The 10,730-nt window shown below is 38.6% G+C and overlaps 1 protein-coding gene across 1 annotated transcript in view; it reads right to left on the bottom strand.

Annotated features, from left to right (window-relative positions):
• Positions 1 to 4,633: 4,633 nt before the first annotated feature.
• LOC134823506 (uncharacterized) overlaps positions 4,634 to 10,730 on the bottom strand; it is a 129,401-nt gene continuing 123,304 nt past the window's right edge. The window contains exons 12-15 of the mRNA XM_063834990.1: positions 5,955 to 6,101; positions 5,658 to 5,784; positions 4,937 to 5,011; positions 4,634 to 4,745 (exon numbers count right to left, since the gene is read on the bottom strand). Coding sequence (XP_063691060.1) covers positions 4,650 to 4,745; positions 4,937 to 5,011; positions 5,658 to 5,784; positions 5,955 to 6,101 — 445 coding nt within the window. The 3' untranslated portion in view covers positions 4,634 to 4,649. The remainder of the gene's footprint in view (positions 4,746 to 4,936; positions 5,012 to 5,657; positions 5,785 to 5,954; positions 6,102 to 10,730) is intronic.

Genomic DNA, 10,730 nt, shown 5'->3' with positions numbered 1-10,730 from the left:
AGTTCTGGTTTACGAAGGATCAGGATGGTTGGGAACACTGCTGCGTTTATCAAGGGAAGGGTGAATTCTAACAATACCATGAGGGGGTATTGGACGTCATACCACCACCAGTGAGCGATAATTGTATTCACGCAGTACAAAGAGACGCTAATCAAGTACAGTAACGAGATTAGAAACACTGTTAAGTTAACTTGGTTTGCAGTGTTCAGCTGTGGGTTTTCGTGACCTCCAAAGGCTTTCTTTATATAGATCATCTGAAGAACCATGCATACAAGCACGATCAAGCAAGGCAGACCAAACTGAACTAAAGGTATAACTACCCACATGATCTGGTACATAAGGTTTGCTGCACCATCTGCAAAGTAACGCTTCATCAACACTAGTAGTAATGCACGGAGTGTTGTGCCGATTCCGATTGTTTCTATTTCAATCATCACGACCCATGGACCATAAGTAACACCACATTTTGGGTTATCATTAATACTAGTTATGAGATCATTAAAGGCCCAAACATCAATAATGCACACGACTAGGAGAATGGACGGGTAAATGAAAAGGAATATCTTCAAAACTCGGTTATTCTGCCTGTAAAATGGACGCATTATGTTGATGGTCTTCACAACCGTTAGTGCAACAACGAAACATGTGGAAGTAACGTAGCACAGTGTACCAAACAGTTGGCAGACCAGAAAAGTCCAAGGATGCATCCTCAAAGACGGGTCCTTCAAGCACAGCAGTGATATTGAGCCTCGTCCTATCTCTGAACACGCACTTCCAATGTCCGCAGCAGCAATCATAATAAAGAACAGGTACGAAATCCTTTTCCAGTCCTTGTGGTAATCATATATGATCATGGCGTTCTGGATTATGATATAAATAGCTATAGTGATGTTGAGTGGGGATATATACTGAAAGTCAAAGTCATGACCGTCATAAACTAGAGAGGTACTGGGAGGCGAGTTTGTGATACTCATATTGTTTTTCCAGATCATTGTTCTGCGGGGTAACTTTGCGAGGTTTTGGAGGGAACGAACTAACTATACGATCAAGAAATGAACTGCGAAAAATATTAGGAAACTTGCTCTTTTGTATAGTGCAGCGTGAAAATCTCACCTATAGTAGCTACACTTTACAGTTTTTGTATCAAATTTCGTATTAGGAAGATAATTGAGAATGCGCTATGGAAATTTCACGTATAGTAGCTATGTAGTGAGTTCTGGATTTTCATGACGTTATTTCCTATATTAGCAATTAGCATTAATATTATTTATTTCCTATTATTTCGAATACAAGAACGTTGAGACAAAGATGGGTAAGAAAATGTTATTCCATCACAAATTTACAAAAAAATATACCAATTTTAGGTCTTTGCTGTTTTACCAAGGTCCCAGACACACCAAACTGACACTCGGCCACAAGCACGCCAACACAATCAAAAACCCCAACACTACACTCAGCTACATGAACAGACAAAATTACACTTACAGAACTGCAGTTCACCTCATCACGGGTCACTGCGGCTTAAACAAACACCTTCACACCATTTTGCATTTGCAAATCAAACACTAGTGCTTGCCCTATGTGCGGCGACGGAGAGGAAACTGTTTCACACTTCCTTGGACAGTGTCCGGCTATTGCCCAAATAAGAGGTCAATATTTCCAGGATTACTACCTCTCTGTCAATGACATATTCGACAACTAAACCAACACATCACCACGATTGTCAATTTCGCAAACCGCATCAAACACTTAATTGTGCCATAAGAGCTGGATCAGACCGGGGTGACTTATTAGAGTATTAACTTATAGTTATATGCTGTCTCGTCTCATTTTACTTCTCAATACCCAGTTACCTGGGGACCCCAGGCTATTAATATTATGTTCATAAACATATAAAATAGATATTCGGCGGAATGATTGCTCTATCCAGAGCCCTTGCGCTTGCAGTAGCGCGCGCCTGCCTCACGGCTTGACTTGTGAAACAAGCGCGCCCGCAGTGGCGCGAAAGCACATGGTTAGGTGAAGCGGAATGACAGGCTGAGCGCCGCCCAGTAAAATATCCAGTTGGCACTTAAGCGTATCATTTTGACTCAGTTCACTTTTATAGTTTATGTAATAAGCGCCATGAGTTGGCACAGAATTTTGGTCTCTGATTTTGATAAATTTGGTACCAAAAGTTGCCTCTAAGTGTGAATAATGAAAATTTACCGTGTAGCAAAATAACGTCGAGCTATATGTGGGCCTCCTGTGCATTACAAGAATGTACAAAGGACAAAAAATAGGTAATTCATTGCTTAAAATGCCTGTAACTCCTAAAATATTGAATATTTTGAAATAATTATTACAGTATCGTAATGAGCTTAGTCAGACACAACTTTTGGTACCAAAATTATAATAATTAAAATTATAATAATTAAAATTTTGAAAATAATTTTCCTTTAAATCTTAAAATATTAGTACCGAAAGTTTCGTCTCGATGAGCTGATTACGATGCTATAATAATTATGTGATAATAAGTGAAAATGTGAAAGTTATAGGCCAACAACTAAAAATTTGCGCGAAAAAAGCACGCGCGGCGAACAAGCGCCGTGTGGCATTTTTGGCGAAAATTGCTACACGGTGGATTTATTTTATTCACATTTTAAGACAAATTTTGGTACCAAATTTATCGAAATCGGAGAAAAAAAGTTCTGTGCTCGCGCTTGGCGCTTATAGTTATTACACTGACTATTAACAACATCCTCCGATCCACCATTCACTCTGATTTCACCGGCAACCTTACCCAGGGTTGCCACACCCCAAAGGTAGGCAGAGCTTCCCAATGCTATCATATCGTCGGCTAACTTAACCCAGCCTAGGACTTAATGGGGATCATGGATGGCTACCATGTAATCACGATATCTTTTCGAATGTATCAATTTCATAAAATAAGTTAGTTTCAACTAGGGAAATATAAATTGTGAATCTTTTGGGGACCTTTGTGTGTTTTGTTGTGCGTATTTTATTGTTAGATCTAATCTTGGCATGGCGCGCGTCGGGGGGATGCATCAATTAATGTCAATTAATGTCAATTAATGTCAATGTCAGTTTTGCAAAATTTTGGAATACTGACATTTGCATTAATTGACACGATATTTTTCGACCAGAGATTATGTAGTTCTACCATATTTTTAGCACTTTAGTGTTTAGAACGTTTATATCATCAATTTATTCACTACTATCACATATGGAAATGTGAAAAATTCAGATCATTAAACAATAAAACTAAAATAATACGGTTTTCCGAAATTTAATTTTCTTAAATGGGCATGGCCATCCAAGGACGTGGTTCTCAACATCATCAGAACTTAAAACCCACATTAAACGAAATACCTTCATGACATTTATATTTGAATAACGAATCTTAAACAGCTAACATTACTCCTTCATACTAAAAAAGCCGATTATATGTTATAGATATTTTACCTGTATAAGAAACCAATAAAATATGGGCGTGGCCGGTAGGGACCGAAGATGGAAGAGTTGGAAGCTGACATTTTTTTGGTGGTCTTTGAACCTAAGGATCAACGGATAAGAACATACTCATAATTATTCAAGGACGTTTTGTTTTTTTGAACCGGTCTAACTTACATAGACGTGAATATCTTGAATATTTATCGAATAATGATAATCTCAAATTTCAAGACAAATTAATGTCAATTAATGTCAATTAATGTCAATTAATGACATTAATTGACGTTGCATCCCCCCCCCGCGCGTCTAGGTAGGTTATGAGCCTAAAATTATAATTATTAATATAATGTGCCAAGAATTTGTTCATGCTTTATCCGTAAAACTTGGATTTCACTATAATATTCCGCTCCTACTAAATCGATCGCCCAAATTTGAAGAAAATTCTTGTGAAAAGGCCCTTTAGGCATGAAAGTTATCTTGATCGGTGTATTTTTGGACGCTGATTCCGAATCACCCCCCATGACGTAGGGTTAAAATGCTTCCCTGGAGAGTTATGGGCAAAAATCCGTTTTGGTCACGTGACAGGCTAGTAAAACGTGAATTCGATTATTTAGGGCTCGGGTTAGGGTTAGGGTTGTGGTTAAGAATATCGATAGCTTCGGGATTATAGTTAGGGTTAGGGTTGGGATTAGGGTTTATGTTAAACCGTTTTGTACGGCTGCAAAACCAAAAAAACCAGAGTCACGTGAAATTTTTGGGCGAGCGATTTAGTAAAAGCCATAATATTCAATAAATAAAACTCCGATTTCTTGTTGCCTATAAAATCGTAAAACAATTTATATATTATATAAACTTATTGCGTTTTGATAAAGTCACCACAGATTGATCAAAATTATTCAACAAACCATCAAACTTTAAATGGGAAGTTCTATAACAACAATATTACTATCAGCATTATCGTCAAATTGCAAATCAAAACCCAGAATCAATGGTAGGTGTCAACTGTCAAAAGATATTTCTCGCTTTCCCATCGCACTATACACTAGTATCCATACTTTCAAGACCACAGGGTGCGTTTTTATCCTACATATTGCAATATAGTAAATGTTGCCTTATTTTACAATTGAAGTACTATTATAAATAAACATGATATTCCCTTCGATCGCCCGTACGGCGTATAATTAGGATGTGATATGTCACGTCATAGCAGTAAGTTTACCTTTCTTGAATCGCATTTTGAACCAACTTCCGAAAACGTCTTCGTGAACAGCAAGGCATTTCATAATAATGAACTGAAATAAAAGTCATGGTGTTAATTTAAAATAAATTTGGTAGTGATATAATCAATAATAACTTATTTTATTTGAAAATAAAATTAATTATGAATAAAATTTTCGATTAATTCTCATAGTCATAATATATGTATAGTACACTGAGATCGCTATTTAATTCTATTATTTATTTGTGAAATTATCAAACTTACTTTGATAGCGTACTGATAGTCTGGTTGTAGAACTAGGGGTACCGGCATGGACATAGTCAGATAACACAGCTTCGCCTGCGGTCATTGAGTTACTGATAATCGGTTAGTTTCGTAAAGCAAACTAATTGATGTGACGCGAATTGTTGGTGTTAAATTCTATATGACATAGAGCAGTTTCATTTGCTTGTAATTTGATGTGGATGTCTAGTTAATAGTTAATAGTTAATAGTACTATGTTTACATGGCACTGAAGGGTTATCCTAGGAAGTTTCTTGAACTCTTAACAGGTACCCCTCCTAATTTAACCCTCAATTAAGTTTCCTATCACTCGGTTGAGTTGACCAAGGAGATTGCATAGATCCAATGGATCCTTAGCTACTCCCTAGACTAGGTGACACTGGGATTCGAACCCTGGACCTTCTGTGCAGAAGGCAGATGCTCTAACCATTAGGCCACCTAGCCCCTAGTTGTTTTGGACGAAACTTTATGTAATTAGGCAAGGTAAAAACATAAAATAAAGAAATTGACAAAGAATGAAAGACACGACACATCGGGGACGGGTCTGAAGTCTGATAACGCGATTTAACAGTTTGAAAAAGTTTGAGAGCTCTTCAGCAGAAAAAGTTAATTGCAGTAAACTAATTTCATTATCAGGCATGTATATATTGTATAGTGTGTACAGTCAGTTTAACCGGAAAGACTGACTAATAAAGCGGCATACCTTAAGGGATTTAATTTCCTCTAGAAGGTCAGAGTGAGAGTATCTCTCAAACTGCTCGACCAGAGAGGTGATCTTGCTGTCCTCACTGTACCGAGCCAACTCTAAATCTTCCAAGGCTTCTATGAACCTGATAAAATAGTTTTGGTATATCCACCATTCCCTTCATACATCAGTTTAATCGGAATAACAATAAAATTAGTAAACATTTCAATTAAGTCAAAACAGCTCTGAAATCAAAACAATAAAAAAGGGAAAGATCTTATCCTAACTAATCGATAATGCATGAAATACTGTTACCATTCCTGTTTGGAGCTACTCTTGTTATTTTCCTGATCCACAACCCTACTGGTCCTGTCAACTCTTCTTACGTCCACCATTCCTAAACTGAGTGTTGGGGCCAGCTTGAGCGCGTGGAAACGTCTGATGAACTTCTCACGGCCGTCCCTGAGTGTACCGAGGAAATCACACCGAGTTATTGAGTCCTAGCTAGTGAAGACTGAAGGGAAAAAAGACTGATGGGATAAAGGACTACTAAAAACTAACCCGGCTTCAACTTCAAGAAAGGGAAAAGAATGGCTAATGTGTAATGTTAAATGGATTTGGATGATCTAATAATGCTGCAGAATTCTAGGAAATGGATCCAATGAACGAGTGAGAATACGGAAAAAAGCAAGAACCTATCACCTTAGTGGGATATCATGATCGAACTCTCTGGAAGCGCTATATGATACTTAAAACTTAAGTCGACAAATAATTCAATTTTGTGAAAGTTGAATGAAACAATAATTTTGTTAAAAATGAAAGTGACATATATTGAATTGATCAACAGAATAAATAGGCTTTATACAAGTACAACACATGAACACAATCCGAAAATAGGAATTATTTAAAATGATAGGGAATCACGACAAGAAAATCTTAGAACTATCATCAACATGAATCAACAATTTTACATTAATTAATGATCTGATCTAAAAACTTAACAATAAAAACATAACATCGTGAATATGATAAAATCGAATACAATTACAAATATTTAAGTGAAGTTCGTTATAAAATAAAATGTCTCAATACATTGTCGAATCATAAAAAGTTAAGCTGATGCTTCCAGATATATTTACATATACACACAACGGTCATATCTTTATAGAGCTATGCAACTATGCTAGCGTCAAACGAGACATTCTTCTTATCAACTTTCTTGACCTGCTTGTAAACAGCGTCAAAGGCACTCAACACTAGTGGATTAGAAGACTTGGTGGGATCGTCAGCTAACTCCTTCATGATCACTTTAGCTTGATGAAGAAGAGTTTTCAATTCCTCCACTTCATTCTTAGCAGACGCAATTTGGGGTCCCATTCCGGCGAAGTCAATTGTTCGTTCAAGTTGAGAGGTGTCTAAAGAAACTTCTCCTCTCTGGACCTCTTTGAACATATTATCTAGAGCACTAACGACAGTTGGGTCAGAAGACATAGTAGGATTAATAGCTACCTCCTTTATAATAGTCTTGGCGTCACGAAGAACGCTCTTTAACCGTCGAGCTTCATTTCGTGCGGAAGACAATTTCTGTTGGACTTCATCACAGTTAGTTGTCCTTTCAAGTGAAGAGTTTTCTAAAGACGGGTTTAAACTTTGGTTGAATGACTGAAACAAAGTTGTGTCATTGAGGCTAGATCCACAGTTAGTTGTCCTTTCAAGCGAAGAGTTATCTAAAGACGGGTTTAAACTTTGGTTGAATGACTGAAATAAAGTTGTGTCCTTGGCGTCACGAAGAACGCTCTTTAACCGTCGAGCTTCATTTTGTGCGGAAGACAATTTCTGTTGGACTTCATCACAGTTAGTTGTCCTTTCAAGTGAAGAGTTTTCTAAAGACGGGTGCAAACTTTGGTTGAATGACTGAAACAAAGTTGTGTCATTGAGGCTAGATCCAAAGGTTGTATTGTTCATACTAGATCCTCGTGTCGTATCATTCATGCTAGATCCTAGTGTCGTATTGTGCATGCTAGATCCGAGTGTCGTATTGTTCATGCTTGACTCTAATTCTGATATTCTTTTGTCTTTTTGCTCAACCTGAGCCTGCAAATCATTGGAAACCTTCGAGTAAAATTCAACAATCTTCCTTACGCTATCATCAAGTTTCTTGTTTGCAGTAATATTGACAGAGGCATTAGCAGATTGTTCAGCGGCAACACCACTACCGTTTAGTAGAGATGCTTCCAAAGCAAGTTCTCTGTTCTTCATGGCAAGACTTTCATTAAGACTGGATAAGTCTTGAAGCCGGGAGTCCAGTATTTCGACAGAATTCTCCAGGCCAGCAACTTGAGCCTGATAGCTGTTGCACTGCCCTCTCAACATAGAATTGTCTTCAGCCATAGAAGAAAATGTAGAGTCGTTTTGTGACCGCTCAAGTTCGTTAATTTGCATAATAACGCCCATATCACGTAACATTCCGGCCATTTCTTTATTCGCTTCTTCCACTTCTTCTATTTGTTCATTAAGGTCATCTACTTCTTCACCCTGTTTTGCAAGAAGGTCCGCCATCTTGTCGTAGTTACGTGTCATTGTATTGATCATTTGTTCAGATTGTTGGTGTTCACGTTTCTTACCATTGGTCTCAAGTTCAAGTTGCTCCGTCTTGTACTCAACGAGCTCGAACTTTTGCTGGAGAGCTTGATGCTTTGCTTCAACTTCATTTGCAAGGTTTCGTTGCCGGAGGAACTTCATGTTTGAGTCTTGCATAGCAGATTTAAGTTGGAAATTTTTTTGAGCCAATTTCAGATTTTCTGCGAGCATGACCTGAAATTCTTGAGTCTTTCGCTTGACAATTTTTGACAGTTTGCTGATTTTCTTCGCGTTGACGGCAGCCACATACTTGAGCTTTCCTTCCGTATTCTTACAGCAGGGAGGCCTAGGTACGTCGGATTCAGTCACAATCTTTAGAGTTGCACCAGAATCTTTCAAACTTACACAGTTGTTTTTCATCTTCTCCTCGATACTACAGTCACATTCATTATTGTGGACAGATACCCCGTATCCACTGTCTGTAAGCGTCACAGTTCTATTTTGCCCAGATGTTGGAGCTTGAGGTGGTCCATAGGGCTTCAAATCAAGTTTCCTTTTGGCAGCTTTTTCTGAAAGTTTTCCTTGCTTGTCACCGACTGACTTGTTAAGTTTTTCAGCTGCTGGTTTCTTGTCAGCAGAGAGAGATTCCGACAATTTACCGAGCAGCTCACTAGAATTGAGTTCGTAATGAATGTTTGAGGAATCATAGTCGCTGTTGGTGGGACACACAGCAGGAATATTATCATCCTGGTCTATCTTCTCGTTCAGAGAGTTTTCAGTTGTATCGTTAAGTTTCGAATCAAGACAGTTTTCGGCCACTTTACTGTCTTCATTTGGTGATTGAGAAGCAGAGTCAACATTTTTAGATAAGTTTCCTCTGATAACTTTGTTTAGTCGGCTGTAATCAGCGGAATCGAACTTACCGAAGAAAGAGTTCTGATCGCCAATAGAAGATATATTGGCCGTATTTGATAAGCGGGCTGCATCTTTTTTGTTAGAAAGAGCTTTTAAAGGAGTACTAGTGCGAGGATCCGGTTTAATGTCTTCGTAAGGATATGGAGACGGAATAGTTGTAATATTTCCGAAATCCAGATCAGGGGCCTGCGATGTGTCGAGATTGGGTGTCGGTGACTGAGTCTTCTTAGTCAATGGTGTATACAGTCCCTTTAGATTTTTTGATGGGACTGGGAATGTTCTGTTGGCAAGAGTAGGATCCACTCCATCTCCCATGTACAGTCGCTGTATGATTTCTCCTTTATTCTTTTCCCACGAGGAACGACGTTGTGAGTCAGCTGTGCTATTCAGTGAGCTGTTTAATGTGCTGTTACCAGTAGTGTTAAACGAATTTTCACCTCCTTTTGGGTTGAACCACATCGGTTGCCCGGTGGCTGGGTTAATTTCATCTCGTTTGTCCACTTTATTTGAGAGAGGAAGACTTGTCCTGCCTGTAACTCGGGGCTGACTGTCCACTAAAAGCCATTCTTTTGGAATTGGATTGACTTTATAGTCATCTCTTGAAACATTGTGAATGGATAGAATGCTGTCGTTGAAACTGTTGTTGGCTATGTTTCTGGCAACTTCTTCCTCTCCTTCCATCTCACTAGGGAGTGCCCCTCTACTCATATTATCTGAAATCCAGTCACGAGCTTCACAGAATTCCTTTTCAGCATCCGGGTTGTAGTCACGCAATCCCATATTATAATCGACAGGTGCTACGGGGAATTGATCTGCAAACTTGTACGATTCATTAAATGTATCTTCTTGGGGATCATCTGAGTCACTGGGCTCAGAAGCAAAGGACTGGTCAGGATGTATATTGTTTCTGAATGAACTAGCAAGGACAGGGATTCCAGTGGGTTGTTCACCCGTGTTATGAGGACGCATGCTTTGTTCTAAGGGAGACTCTTTGATAGGGTTATGTAAGCCAGGTATGCACGAATTATTAAGCAAAGCACCTTTCTTAGTAGGCGTTTTAGGGCTAATGAAAGACGAAGCTTTTCGTCCACGGCCTCCAGGTCTTCGAAAAAAGTTAACAGGAAGTTCGTCCACTTCCTCAACTATGGAGGTTCCTGGGTCTATAGCCACGTCGTAGTGGACTTTTGCATACATTTCCGAACCCGCTGGGTTCCCTTGCTCATCATAATTCCGTGAACTAAATTTATTTCGAACATACTCTGCCCTGCGATGCTGTCTAATTTCTCTAAGAAACTTATGGCTAATCTCGTCCATTTTGATTGATTGGAAACGTCAAACCTCTTTGTTTACTTCAAGCGCTAAAATCTTTCTGTCATAAAACTTCACACAGGTGGTCATGCACCCTGAAATTAAGTCATATTATTGTTCGTATCAACGGTCAGTATATAAACACAACAGTTTATCCTGCCATCTAACAAAGAGCATAAACTAAGGATTGAGCGATATTGAAAGAATGAGAATTTAGTCTACAGGGTTGACGAAGGTTAAAAAATACCTTCGGATCGGATATTAGTTAAAGCAATAACGAAACAAGAA

This window comes from Bolinopsis microptera, chromosome 11 (assembly GCF_026151205.1).
Source record: "Bolinopsis microptera isolate Bmic1 chromosome 11, MBARI_Bmic_1.0, whole genome shotgun sequence".
Taxonomy (NCBI): domain Eukaryota; kingdom Metazoa; phylum Ctenophora; class Tentaculata; order Lobata; family Bolinopsidae; genus Bolinopsis; species Bolinopsis microptera.
Note: the sequence above shows the minus strand (reverse complement) of the source record. Positions and strands in the feature narration are given on the sequence as shown.